The sequence below is a fragment of the Candoia aspera genome, chromosome 1 (genome assembly GCF_035149785.1).
Source record: "Candoia aspera isolate rCanAsp1 chromosome 1, rCanAsp1.hap2, whole genome shotgun sequence".
NCBI classification, from domain to species: Eukaryota; Metazoa; Chordata; class Lepidosauria; order Squamata; family Boidae; genus Candoia; species Candoia aspera.
The window spans coordinates 81872943-81888297 of NC_086153.1; the positions used below are offsets into that span (position 1 = coordinate 81872943).

Sequence of the window (15355 nt, forward strand, 5' to 3'; positions counted from 1 at the left end):
TTGCATGGAAAACTCAGCTGCAATTTCAAAGGCAAAGCCTGCCCCTGCCCCGCAAATGTATAAACACATATATAAACTATTTTTCTGTAAGTTCTGCTAACTTCAATGATACTGTTTTACCAAGTACAGTTTGAATTATCAGATCTGGGGTGTGTGTATGTGAAAAAATGAAAATTTATTAATCAGTCAAAAAAGGAAAGACTAAACCTCAGCAAAGTAAGTTGTAATCAAATTAATTTATGAATGAAATAAATCAATGAAATTGCAGCTTTTAAAAAAATGTAGTTCCTTTTTCTTTCTATGTACTTCTTTTAAACAAGGGAGAGAATTTATAATTGGGTTTGCAACCTAAGAGAAATAAATCTTTTTTTTCCCCTTTTGCTGGTACCAATGGGCACATACTGACTTTCCAGAATGCTGGAAGATAGGACAACAATGGTTGCAATCTCGTGATAAGAATGCAAATCAGAGACTAAAAGATCCCAAGTGATGTCACATTGTTCTTTCAGTTGTTTTATTCTATGTCTATATTTAGCTATATGCACATAATAAACAAAACCACTATGATGACTATAATAGGATTAAACACAGATTCAGAATTGTTTGGTACATCTGTCACTGGAGGTCCATGATTATCCAGCTTCCCACGATCAATAAGAACAGCTGATGGCGTTCACATAATCGTTAGTACTTGCCTTTTAGTTAATCTGATCGCCACATAAACGTTTTAGGGAGGACACAGATGTCTTTGCGGACAAGTGATTAAATGTGTTGTGACTTCACAATGCAAGCCCTGTGACTTATGCATTTCCAGTGTCAGGTCACCGGTATGAAAGGCCTGTGTTTAGGCTGTGATGTCACAACATACTTTTGGTCATTTTTGCAATTTTTTGTACTTAACACCTTGGGGTGGGGTGGGGGAAACAGGCTTTAAATTTACACTGTCAATGTAAGGTATAGCAGGAATCAGCCTAAGATTCATCTCTGAAATCTTGTAGGCTAAATTCCTCAGTGACTAAAGATCTCATGGATCTGAACTAAAGGATATCCTAACTTGAGAAGTTATTTTAGCCTCTCAACAATGGCCAATATTTGTGACCACTTATAGTTGCTTTATAATGAATCAGAACTTTGGTTCAATTAGCCCAGTTCTATTTACTCTGCTGCCTGGTAGTGATTTTCTAAGACTGTAAATAGATCACATTAAATGGAGAAGCTATCTGTTATGTCTGGTTTTTACAAAGGCAAGACATGTGCTCCACAACACTCCAGAAGAGATTATGCTACCTGTGGTCGCTGGCCTGGAGCTCAGCTCTTCCATAATACATCAAGGCACCAGGAGACCAAATGGGTTTGACTTTGGTTTCGGCACTGAAATCAGTATCAATAAGGCTGGCCTCTCCAGCTGTGAAGAAACAAAATAATAAATTCAGAATTTAGAAAAATTAAGGCAAACTTTCAAGCATTGGTCCCTGAATCATGTGCCTGATTCACACATAACAGTAAACCATAATAGTTGAGGTTTCTTTTTTACTTAATGCATCAATTAAGGTTTTTAAAAAAACTATGTAAGATGCATGAACCTATCCACTAAGTCAAAAATAAACAAACTCACCATTATTTTGACTAGGCCGTGTTGCCTACATGACAGCTCATAATTTATATGGCACCAAATAGACAGGAAGGATGTAAATTATTGACATTATTATATGACAGGAGTCTTGCAGCAGAACAAGTAATAACATGCAATACAATGACAATAAATAATACCAATTCCTGTAAGTCCATAGTTTACATGACCACTCATGAAGTTAAAGCAAAAACTGGGGCTCTCTGTTGCAGATATGTAGCAACTGTCACAAAGCACCATTTCCAAAATGTCTTGGGTGCAGAAAGAGGCCTTCTGTGATTTACAAGGGCAGAAAAGGCTGAATCTCATTGAGTGTGAAATATAATTTAAAAATCAACTATTGGTTTGATAGAAACCAGTAAGACTATCCCTAATATTTAATTTAATGAGTAAAATCCTTACTGAATCAAACTTTTGCATACAAGTTTGCAAAGAAGATCTTTAAATAATGCCAGAACCACTAGAATATTTCTTAGATCAGTATCATGCCCTTCTCGCTAGGATTTTTTTCTCAGTGATAAAAACTACATTCCATTACATTCAATAGTGATCTTTGCAAAGCTGTGCATTGAGTTTCATAATTGATCACTGATTTTTATGATGAATTCTGGGAGTTGAAGTCCACACATCTAAAAGCTGCCAAGGTTGAGAAACACTGATCTAAGCTGAATAAATCCCCAGGAAAGAGTAATAAAGACCTCACCCACCTGTTTTATCAATTGGAAGCTTCTTCCTCCACCAAAGAACTCTATCAGTCCATGCTGGAGTTCTACATTTATCACTTGTATCATAAGCCTCAGAGCCAACGTCATATTTATATGTGGGACCAAAATTAATAGTTCCTTCATGAAAGTCCTTAAAAATCTATGGACGAAAATATTGATCATCCAGAATAAGACTTATAGAGCTAGCCATGCATCCCATCCCATCCCATCCCATCCCATCCCATCCCATCTTTATACCCACTGGAAAGACTTTCAGTGGTTTACAGCACAACCATAAAAAGAACTGCACAATAAAACATCCATGCTACAATTAACTCAGTAATTATAAATAAAAACAACACAGCTTCAATCACCTACACAAACTGATAAATTAGAGGCATCATTTCAAACTCTAAAGACTCTCCGAAATAGTTCCATTTTTAATAACTTGTAGAAAAACTTGTAGAAAAGCATCAGCATGGATATTGATCAAGTTTCAAATTTCCTAATACAGTGTTCCTCATCCTCCTCATTAAGGTAGTCCTCGAGTTGTGATGGAAATTGGGACTGGAATTTCTGTCACTAAGCAATGTGGTTGTAAAGTGTGACAGCATCGCTTAGTGATGGCAATCTCTGGAGTCTCTGTTGCCTTGCAAGCAGGCCAGCAGGCAAGTAAGCGGCTGCTTCTGGGTGTGGGAGGGTGTGTGTGGGTGGCTGGGGAGATATGGCACAAGTGCAGTGGTGCTTGGGGTGGCTGCTGCCAAGTAGGGGAGGGTGCACAAGGGCACACGGGTGGCTGGGGAGGCACGGCATGAGGCTCAGGGAGGGTGTGCAGGTGACAAGGAGGTGTGGCGCGAGCACAGTGGGGTTTGGGCTGGCTGCTGCCGGGTGGGGGAGGGTATGTGGGTGGTGGGGGAGGTGCGACGCAAGTGCGGTGAGGTTTGGGAATGTGTGCGAGGGTGAGCAAGTGGTCGGAGAGGTGGGGCGCGGGTGCAGTGGGGCTCTGGGAGGTTGCGCAAGTGGCTGGGGAGGTGCAGTGCAAGTGCAGTGGGGCTTGGGGTGCCTGCTGCTGGGTGGGGGAAGATGTGCAAGTGACTGGGCAGGTACAGCGCGAGTGCAGTGAGGTTGGGGAGGCTGCACAGCTGGGGGAGACTTACCCCAGCAACTTGTGACCTTCCCTGCCGGCTTCCCCATTGATGTTGCTTGTGGGAAGCCGGCAGGGAAGGTTGCAAATCATGATCACGTGACCATGGGACACTGCAACCATCATAAATGCGAGCCAGTTGCCAAGTGCCCAGACTGTGATCACGTGGCCACTGGGGTGTTGGGACAGCTGGAACTCTGAGGACTGGTCATAAGTACCACTCACTGAGCGCTGTTTTAACTTCCAATGGTCACTGAACAAGTGGCTGTTAACTGAGGACTACCTGTATTATTATTATTACGGTATTATTAAACATTCCCTCTATCTTTGTTCCTTCCACAGTAAAGGTATATATTGACAAATTCTGTGTGCCTGTCTCCAGGTACTAAACAGCCTCAAAGCTTTTTTAACTTCTGGAAGATGCCATAACATAAACATAAACACAGACCACACACTGAACCTCCAGTTTTAAAAAGTTAAGGGCTTTAAGACAGCTAGTAGAGCCAATACTTTTGTAAACAACCCCAACATCTTTACCTTCCCACTGGATTTCTGTTGCTGCAGTTGATCATATTCCAAGAGTGTCTTCCAGTCTTGTCGTTTGAGAAAGTAAAATACTTCTTCATAAGTCAAGTCGATGCGATAGTTGAAATCACCACACCAGAAAACGTAGTCTTGAGAAAACATACTTCTTCCCTGTTCAAGGAAAAACTCATTAAACAACAGCATTTTAAAATTCTTCATCAACCCATTTATATAAAGAATTAAGAAGTCTTGATACAGCCATTTAACTGAAGCTCTATTTCAATATAAAATATACCACCTCATGCTGGAATAACCAAAGTCAGATTGCCTAATTGGTTAACATAATCATGATCGTATAAGATAGAATAGTTGATCTCAGAATTAAATGCAGGTAAACTTGCTCTCCTTAAACTGCAGCCTCATAATGGATTGATTTACATATAGTATAAAACTTGATTTAGCATGATGTGCCAAGAAGAAGAATAAATCATGTTTCAGTCTTGTTGTTCAATTCATGGCTTGTCATGGACAAACCAGGAATTGTAGTTTAAAATAAACTTTGGTTAGTTTGTTAACCAGTTATAATTTGAAGTTTTGCAAATTTTAATCAGTTCCTGATATGTATGTACTTACAATCTAGCCACTGGAGAAAAAAACCAAAAGCCTGTTGTCTCTCTTGCTAGCACTGCAGGAAGTGCCAACTTGAGATTTTGCTAAGGTTCACAGAAACTCATGTACACAATACTAAATCATAGTCTAATAAAAACTAATATCTAAGGTAATAAATAGTAACCCCAATTCTCAATTCATGCTCATTTAATATTCACAACATTTTCAGTCACATTCTTAAAAAAATGGAATAAGCGTAAGAAAAATTCAAACAATATCTAAGCCAGGGTTTCTTAATCTTTTTTGTGCCATGGTCCCTTCTGAGAGTCAGGTAAAACCTATGGACTCTTTCTCTGAAAAATGTCTTTAAATAAAAACAGAATAAAATACATAGATATAGATCGTATTCCTGTACAAAGGAAACCAATTATTGTCATATACACTTATCAAAATATTAAAAGATAACAATTGTATGATATAATAATATATGTATTTCTTTTTTAGTCCATTAAATGAATAATGAGACAATATCCTTTTTTGGGTTTAACATCTGTAGTTAAACATCTGTAGTTTATTGACGTTAACAAACATTTTTGGAGCCTAGAGGCCATAAATTACTTCATTGCATATGCATTATTGAATGAAAAGCTAATTTTCAGTCAGAGGTTAGCGAAAATAAAGTTGTACTTTTTTTTAAATCCAGGTTCATGGACTCCTGACATCAATCCACGGGTCCCAAGGGACCCCTGGTTAAAACCCCCTGATCTAAGCAATATAAAAGATACTACATATATAGCTGGAAAGATTCCATTAAAAAAAACAAAAACAAATGTAGTCTCAAATCAAAGCATCACTAGAGGGCACTGTTAAAAAAGCTATATAATAATAAAGGTGAATTTGCAAATGTAATTTTAGAAATATAAACTGCTTAATTAGCTGATGATCAGTAAAGACATTTATAAGAATTGTTCTGCAAAATTTCAAAGCATCTTTTTAAGGCATTAAGGGTTTTAGCATGTTAATGGCTGAGCTGTACTCTGAATCCTGGAAATTGAGAATTGGCTATTAACTATTTTTCCAAAAATGCAAGGACTTGCCAGCACAGAAAGATAAACAAACCCATTCCATAGATTATTTCTTGATGCTCACATTTTTTAAATCTTTAAAGAAGTGTTTGAAGAAGAAAAAAAGGACAGACATGAAAATCTAAAGAACTACCCAACTTGTCACTATAGCAAATAAACCATTCTTTGCCAGCAACATGTATCCGTAGGATAAGGGTCAGATTTTAGAAAGAGCCATGTTAAAGCTGTAGGTATTATAGTATGATTTGTGATTGCTCTAAGTTCTGAGAATTAACAAGGATGCATGGTGAAAACAGGTTCAGCAGAAATGGGAGTCATTTGTAATTTATAAAAAATATTGCATTCTCTCCTCCTGCAAAGCAAGTAAAGGACTTCAGAAATATAGTGAATATACTTGACAATTTAGAAGGAAGATAGCAACCCAAATCTTAGTACACTTCCTTTCATAACCATGAAGCCATTGCTTCCTTCCTTACCACCTGACTTAATGACATTAGCAAGTTTGTTCTGTGACCCAGCTGGCCAGTTACCTTAAGAAACTTCTTTCTGAAAATAGACCTTGCAAAATGTTTCCTCAGGGAAAAAAGCTATGGCTTGCATAGGGAAACCAAAGGTTCTCTGTAATTTGCTCCTTATGGTTAGAATTTCAGCTTCTATTTTACAGTTTTATTTTGTTCATGCTAAATAAATCAGCAAAAGAAACATATATCATGTTAAAGGATTAAATTATCAAAACTGATAAAAGTAAGATCTTTTAAGGGGGGAAAAGGCCTCAGAATTATCTTCTATACCAAACAACACTAAAATCTTTATCATATTGCTTGGAAGTCTCCTTCATTGCCTCATTGAAAAAAGATTGATTTGGATGTTAAGAAACAACTTATCAACAATCCATTGCCACAAATCAAGTGTTGATTTCTCCTTCCACTGCTGTGTGATCATTTCTTTAGCTAATCTCCATGCCCCCAAAATCTACAATTCTTGATATCTTGATAGATTCCAAATACTGTGGATATAATCAGCAAGAATGTATCTTAAGCATTCAGCAATTGATCCAGGGTCATATTAACAATACTGTTGATGCCAGCCCAAAATGCAACAAAAAGACGGCAAGACAAATATTGTGTGTTAATTTTCTACAAGGTTCTTGTAATAAAATATCAATGAAGGCCGGTATACACAACACAATGTCTTTTGTTGTATTAATTTCATGTTTTTATCTCTATTGCTATTATATTTCAAAGCTTTCAAGCACCAGCATGTATTTACAGTACTATGTGACAAATTCGGAAGTTGCCCTATAGACCTTGGCTCAAGTGCATTTTTTCCAGATCCCTTTCATTGATTATTTTATTTTATTACTTATTATTTTACAAGCCTTACAAGCTGCTGCAGTTGAGGCTGACTGAGTGGCACAAAATTCCCATCTTCATAAATTCAGATGAAATTTGAATGTAGCAATATAAATAACAACAACTAGCAATAGCAAGATAAACAATAAATACAAATAATAAATATAAATATTAAATATCTAATTACACACACAAACATACACACCAATTTAAACATAGCAATATAAATAGTAGCAATAAAATAAATAGGTAAAAGAGAAAAAGTTTTTTTTAAAAAAGGAATGCCACAATCAATGGATGAAAAATTAAAATATCATTCCTCATAATAGCATTCCAGTCCCTGTAGTGTAATGGAGCAGCCTCATTTTAATGGATTTTCTGAAAGCCAGGCAGGAAGGGGCCATTTTAATGTCAGGAGGCAAGCTACTGCAAAGGAAGGGGGCTGCAGCTGAAGAGGCACAATTTCAAGGTCCCTGCAGATGACACTCCCTAAGAGAAGGGGCCTTACTCAATCTTTACAGGTAGACAGAAAGGTACTGGGAGAAGGTAGTTCCCCAAATATCTAGACCAGCATTTTTCAACCTTGACAACTTTAAAATGTGTGGGCCTCAACTTCCAGAATTCCCTAGGTAGCATGCTGGGTGGGGAATTCTGGGAGTTGAAGTCCACATATCTTAAAGTTGTCAAGGTTGAGAAATGCTGGTCTAGACCTTGAACCAAGAGCTTTAAAGGTGATAGCGAGCACATTAAAGTGCACCTGGAATCATACTGGCAAGCAGAGCTACGTAAGCTGCTGCATTCTAGAACAGTCTCTCTTCTTTTCTCCCGATCCCTAACCTTTCCTACTGTCTCTATTAATTTTATACTTCAGGTCAGCAGGCAAAGAATTTACCTTTTAAAATGCATTGTTCAGGACTTTAATTTTTAAAGAACTTTGAATGAATGAATGATATAATAACCTGGGAGAAGAAGGGATTAGTAACAGGTGGCATACCTTATATGAAAAAGCTGAATGTATAAGAAAGATTTAAGTAAAAAAAAAATCACACGCATATACATGTTTCCCAAAATGTATTTTTGTCTTTAAAAACGCGCATATTCAGCTCCACCGTTAATGAAACATTCCACAGACCTTACCATTGGGAAACTCAGTTTCTGAGTGATCTCTTTATAGTCTTCATTCCGTTCTTTCATCTGAGACTGACCAGCGGTCAGGTGACTGCACACAAAGCATAAGCTGGTGCTATGGAATTGGAAACGGATGGCCACTGCTCCTTTGTTTCCAGCTTTCCCTCCCATTCCAGTCTTTACTGTGTCCACGGCTACATCCCTGGGCAGAAGGTGATAAAACCCAAAGCAAAAGTTAAACCTTTAGGAGGAACCTGAAAATTCTGAACAAGTAGTTGGCTTTAGGCTTGGTCAGAACAGAAGAACATTTCCATTCATGGATGGAAAGAGGATCCATTGGAGACTCCCTAATGGAAGGAAGAGTAGACGAATTTTTCTTATTCCCAATTTTCTCTGGTGCAAAGATGAGCAATCTATGGCCTGCAAGCTGCATATTGTCCCACAGCACCCACTCTCTGCCCCTGGTTTCCTCTCCTGATTATACCAGACTGACAACAAAAACACTGATATTCAACAATGTGGTCTTGTCTTTCTGCAAAACTAAGGGGCAAAGACAACCACTGCACCCTTTAAAGACCTCCGATTGCCACCAAAAGGGCCTCAAAGGTTGGTTGTGCCCTGCCTGGCATTATCACAACACTGGCAATGCTGCTGGCAAAAAAATAAAGTAGCTCAAAAAAATAAATCTAATATAGACAATACCATCTCCTCCTCTCTCCAAGTCCAGCAAAAGTCCATTGAGGACAAGCCTGGAACTGATCACTAGAATGCAAAACATCAAAGATCAGTTCAGATGTTCCTTCCAGTGTACAATTAAATACCCCACTGAGCAGCTCCTCTTCCTCCCCCTCCTCAAATTCTACTGGAGATATCAACAAATAGCCAGTCATTCACAAATACAGGACAGCTGTCTATAGCAGGCATCCTTCTTTATATCGGAGAGTTCCAGCTCATATGGAATCATACATATGTAGAGCTAGCCTGCAGACAATGGTGTTATATTGTTAAGACCATTCGTTCAATGACATCACAGGTGTGACTTACAGAGAAAATGTATCATCTAAAGAAAAGTTAAAGTCAGAGTCCTCTGCAAATGATCTGGTACAAGCCATACCAAAAAGAAAGAAATATAGGGAGTTTAATGTAGACAAATCCTATTTCTCAAATAAGACTTATGCATGAAAAATTGCTCCTAATGCACTGAACTCAGGTTCATGTATGTTAACCAGTTCAGGTATGATCTTAACCTAATACCACTGAACTATCCTTACATCAATTCTTATTATCTTAGGAAAGATAATTGGTAACTCATGCAACCAAACCCCCCCCAACAAATTTGCAAAGTAACTTTTGGTGCTATAAGGGGTACATAGCTTGCATATTTTCAAAACAACCACAACAACAAGAAATACTTCTGGCATAGCCCAAGGGGCTCTCCACAACTTTTCACCAAATAGCAATTACTAATTTGATAGAAGAGTGGGAAAACAATACATAAATAAAGTACATGAGCCACATTTTTTCCTATTCATGCCCACTTTTTGGAGTATGGCCCCTGACCCACATCAGTGCAATCCTCAAACTAAAGCTGGCACATCTCCTGTTATTCATGATTATGCAGCTGTAAGGCTAAAAGACTTTGGTGGAAGTTTCTCCAGGAAACTGGATATAGGATGTCAGCAGCAGACCCTTAATGATGAAGATTTTCTCAATTAACCTCATCAACTATGCTTTGCATAGAGATGTGCACTCTTCAGATTTTAAGTGGGAAGGTGCTTCAGTTCTGGCCCAGGCAGACTCACTCTGTTTGACGGTGACTCCTTAAAGAAACCATGTCTTCTCCTCAGCTCACCCAGCAGCCTTGGGATCCCAAGAAAATATGTGTTTTACTTAAGGGGGTGTTAAGGAGGTGGTGAAAAGCTGTGCAGGTGTGCCATGTGCCATTGCTTCCTCCTTAACTCAAACGCTTGTTTTCCTGGGATCCTGAGGATACTGTGAACAACTTATTTCAAGAGTTACCAATAGGTAGGGAAAGCATGCCCATGGCAGAACTGAGGGACCTTTCCTACTTGGAATCTGAGTATCATGCACATCTGGTTTGGTATAACAATATTTTGAACCTGCAAGGTTATATAAACTGTCAAAACTTGAGAGAAACAACTTTATATATTCTACTTGCCATTCTTCACTTTGCCAATATCAATCTATACAGGCAGCTATTTTCAAGGTACATGCCATTAAGCTTGCCCTGAAATACAATTCTGTAATGGAGGGCATGGTCTACTTCAATAAAGATCTCAAAACCCACTCGTTTTATTATGTGAATTATTCAAGCAGAATGCAATTCAAAGAGAGCAATTTATCGAGCTCAGTTGCTATGCATGTTCCACTTTCCTTTTGGTATTTCCTGTATTTTTCTATTGCCCAGTAACTGTATATTTGGGAAGTATACGCATTACTTAAATTGATAAAAACATTTTAAAAAGATTTAAAGAGCACAGAATAAAATGATAGTAGTACCAAGCAGAATATAAAACAGCCAAAATATTAAAAACCCGAATTTTATAAAGTAACTTTTATGAATCCTAAAATAATTTTCTGAATAAAAAAGTCTTCACTGAGAACCAAACAGATAACAGCAAGGATAATATGTAAGCTCCATCCCCTTGCCTCTTCTAGAGGAGGGTCTCAAAGGAAGGGCACAGGTAGATGAACACAGGGAAGCTAATCCAGCACCCAGCTATTTAGGGCTTGGAAATGAACTGACAGCAGTGAAGTTGGGAAAGAACGATCTTGAAGTGATCAGAACCATCAGTCCCATTTAATGAACTAGCTGTTCTGTTTCTGGATTCTCTTCAGAGGCAGCCTTTTTTCTCAAAGATGAATTCATAATGTTCTACCCCCAGCAAAGTAACCCTTCTCTGATCATGGAAATGTTACTGTAAGCTTGTGTTGTTATAGTTTACTAACTTATGTATTAATAATTGTTTATAATTCTTGTACAAGTTATTGAATAAGCACTTTGGAGAGACTATATTAAAGAGAGAGACTGAAGACCGTGAATATTGTGTCAGGAGACAATGGCAGAAGACAAAATAGCAAGAGCCAAAGTAGCAGAAATCCTTTGTGAGGAGAACTAAGCAAAGACCAGGTTCCTGGATAGGAGCAAAATTTCAGAATTGGACTGATTTCTAAGTATGTCAGTCTCAAGCACACAATATAACCAGCTTGAGGAAACCAACTGGAAATAAGAGGATTAGCGTAGACACAGCATAAATATTACATGCTTGAAAAGGAATAACCCTTAGAGATGTTTCCAAGAGGTTGCAAGCCAGAATCCTATAATCTTTAAAGAAGAGAAGAAAGAGTGCACTTCCAACTACTGTACAACAGCTTTATGTCCAAGGGCCTCTTCTCTATCCCACATGACAGCTGCCTTTGTGCTGGGTCCCCACCAATGTAGCCATCTTTGATGAATGGATGACAGGATGTAAAAGTGCTTAGGGTATACTATAAGTACTGTGCCTAAGTGTTGTTCATGCATGGCATAAACATATAGTCACATATATCATAGGGTATGAGTGTGGGCTTGAGTCATACAATCTACTTTTTATGGGGAAAAAGTGTACAGCTCTCATAGCAAGACATATATACTCAGGAACAGATGTTGGAGTAGGAAAGAGTCAAAAGCCGTTACTTGTTCACGTATCCAAACATGTGTCTTCCATACACAATTAATATTTGAAGTGCACCTAACTGTATGAAGAAATCGGGGGGGGGGAGTAAACTATGCTTCTTCTCAGTACTAAATAATACAGAAAATTCATCTTGAAAAACAAGTAGTTATCCTGATCTCCCCTAGTGAGAAGAATTAACAATAGCAAATAACCTGGATTTTATTCCAGGCTATTTAAATCAGAATTAAAAAATAAACTCAGTTTGTTTCTTAATTATTATTTCCATGAAAGAAAGTCTATAATTGCTCATAAACTCTTCACAAAGATGTCACATAAAAATAGAAGCAAGATCTACCTTATGAATGGAGCATGGAAAGGTCTTACAAAAATGAAGAGGCAAACACCCACAAGCTGTGCTGAGGTCAACAGAATATATCGATGTGTCCTTGAAAGAGCCTTCTGAATCTGTTCTCCCCATATCTTCCTATTGGTTGTGCTAAAAGAAATAGTTATATGTCTTTGAACATACTTTTCCATCAGACAATATAACAAAATTCCATTAAGCATTAAAAATGCTTTTTAGTCCTAACTATGGACCAAACTGAGAGCCAGTTTGGTGTAGTGGTTAAGGCATCAGGCTAGAAACCAGGAGACTGTGAGTTCTAGTCTGGCCGTAGGCACAAAGCCAGCTTGGTAACCTTGGGGTAGTCACTCTCTCTCAGCCCTAGGAAGGAGGCAATGACAAACCACTTCTGAAAAACCTTGCCAAAAAAACTGCAGGCAGTCTCTAAGAATTGGACACGATTGGATTTTTTAAAAATGGACCAAATTAGTAGGTTATTATTAAGTTACACACATTACATATAATATATAAATATGACATTTCAATCCTCAGAATTCATATAATGAAAATTCATGTTGAAGCTAAATTCCCTTTCCACAGCCATTAGCAATCTTGACCAAAGGCACTGAGGATTGCTTCTCCCTCTTTCTTAGCAATCTTGTTGAGCATAATTGCTTTTTCTATTACCATGAGCTGAAAGAAAGCACCTGTTCTGAACTAGGATGAAGCTTCTTTATCTTCTCATGACCCTGTGATGAAAATGGGCTCTGTGGGGACCTGGAGCATGATATGTGGTGTGTTGGTACATATGCACACTCATATCCATTGGCCCATAACCCAGCAATCAATGTCATATTTGTGGTCAAAAGGGTTGTCAATTCTAATGTATTGGTTCATGTACAGGTAAATATCAACTGATGACTTTCAGCTGAATATGTAAACAATTTCCATTGAAACATACTACACTGGTATCAGGTGATACAAAAAAAATCTATTGTGAAGGTCCCTGCAGATATGCCAGTCATTATTTGATTCTACAGTAAACAGTTAACAAATATGCATATATGAATCAGCCTCATTTTGTTATGTTTATATAAAGTCACTGAAGAGTATTGTACCTTGGCTAGTTTATAGCATACAGTGATGAAATACAATTTAAAGACACAACATCAAGTAACTATTTGGACTATAAAAATGTAAAAAATACCCACATGAAATAAGCTAGATAATAAACAAACCCATATTTCAGGAAATTAAAAATAATTTCAGAACTATCAGAAGTCTTTTATTCTCAAAAGTATCATGAATAAGGAACTAGGTGAGCCTCTCAGACATGAATGAAATAATGCAGTTCAACAATTCAATCTCAACCTACCTCGCATTCACAATATTGCCAGCATTTAATTCTACCATTTCTTCAAATCCTACAGCAAATATGTCAGCAGGACAATGATCATCTGTTGTGATGGAAAGGGAAAAACCAAACACATGAATTGATTGGCTATTTAATCTAATTATTCCATTTCAGGAAGGGAGATGAATGCTGATAAATGAAGCTTGCCTGCCCAAATGCACATGATTAGTTCATAGTAGAAGGATCTAAAAAACATTGTTATTCTTACAGTGGAACTGGGCAGTCCTAAATGTCATCCTCATATATTCACACACACATACAAACATACATATGCATATTTTCCCCAATATCACCTATAGCACTCTTTATTACCTTGAAACTCTGAAACCCCACAGAGCTTAGGGGAATCGAGTAACCAATCTGTTAGCTCACTAGTACCAAGGATATTGCTCTTAAACTGTTTGCCTCCATTTACATTCCAGGTCCCCATGGCAACACGAATTCTCTTGAAGTTTGTGAATTCAAATTGACGCTCTGACATGGTTTTCAAAGTGCTGGGTGTCACTAATGGAGATGAGGAGAGAGAGGAAGGAAAGCTATTTTTTCTCTTAAAATAAAAAGGCAATATGAGCCATTGGCACTGATTACAAATTATCTCTTGATAATTATTTTGCTGTCATGCGTCCAAGCATTTCCTTTAAGTTCTAAGCACAGGATAAGCATGCTAAGTTATACTGAAGCCCTTATTTCAATAATGTTTCTTACTAGCCACAGTTCATAAGTAGGCATATGAACAGTACGAGAGTAGACCCATTTTTTCTTCTACGGAGAGGAGCATTCTTTGCATGGTATGTCCATTGTTTAAAAAGAAGGTCATGATGTTTGCTGATGTTACCTTCTTTCAGTGTTCTGAAATGTCATCCAACTTTCTAGAGCAGACTGAAGGGGCATTAGGGAGTGGAGGGCCAAGAAAAAAAAATGGTGGAGATCATCAGCTCCTTTATTCTATCAGTAGGATTCTGCTGCTGGATTAAAATCTCCCACCAATGGAAGTAACCTTTTACGTGTAGAACACTGATTTTGGATACAACCAAGAAACTGGCTGAATATCTTACTGGGAAGTACCAAATATATGTAAATGCTGAAAATTCTGCTGAGATTAACAGTGAAATCCTGTGCAGGCTTACTTAAGTGGATCACTCTCAAGAACTGTACAAGAGCAGACAAGATAGGACTGCAGAGCCATTGAAACCAAAATGATCTTGCTTACTCAATAACGCTGTATGATCCAGCAGCATTCTTTCTTTATCTGCACGCTCTTCATTGTAGAAATCACCCATAAGCAGTAAGTCAATGGCTTCCTGTTTCACACTATCAAAAAAGTTTGACTGAATGGTCATTGACACTGACCGGGCACCATCCTTGAATTTCCCAACCTATATAACGATATGATTAACAATTTTAATTTAATTTCACAGTTATAATGTCACTGAATAACTGGGGCTCACTTTTTCCTTTACCTTAGCTTTGCCTTCTAAAGCACGGCTGCCTGTAAAAATCCTGCTTAGATTGTGCCCATTGAGGGCCCACATTGCTTTGTAAGACTCCAAAAAACGTTCAACTATAGATTTGGAATTTAATCCCATGCTTTCAAGTTGACTTTGGAGAACCTGGTTTAAAAAAAGAAAAATACAGTGCAGAATGAGAGAAGACAAGACTCAGATTTCCCACCCACATAATATCCACTGTTTGCTTGATAGTTCCTACTGTAAGGATTTTGCTCAAAATAATCTCAGAAGCTGAA

General features: G+C 37.8%; 1 protein-coding gene across 2 annotated transcripts in view; it reads right to left on the reverse strand.

Annotated features, from left to right (window-relative positions):
* The window catches only part of SYNJ2 (synaptojanin 2), a 63188-nt gene that overhangs the window by 16253 nt on the left and 31580 nt on the right, over positions 1-15355 (reverse strand). For both annotated transcript variants that reach the window (XM_063308082.1, XM_063308089.1), the window contains exons 10-18: positions 15072-15221; positions 14822-14987; positions 13924-14115; positions 13573-13654; positions 12210-12350; positions 8187-8379; positions 4016-4174; positions 2338-2494; positions 1288-1405 (exon numbers count right to left, since the gene is read on the reverse strand). In XM_063308082.1, coding sequence (XP_063164152.1) covers positions 1288-1405; positions 2338-2494; positions 4016-4174; positions 8187-8379; positions 12210-12350; positions 13573-13654; positions 13924-14115; positions 14822-14987; positions 15072-15221 — 1358 coding nt within the window. The remainder of the gene's footprint in view (positions 1-1287; positions 1406-2337; positions 2495-4015; positions 4175-8186; positions 8380-12209; positions 12351-13572; positions 13655-13923; positions 14116-14821; positions 14988-15071; positions 15222-15355) is intronic.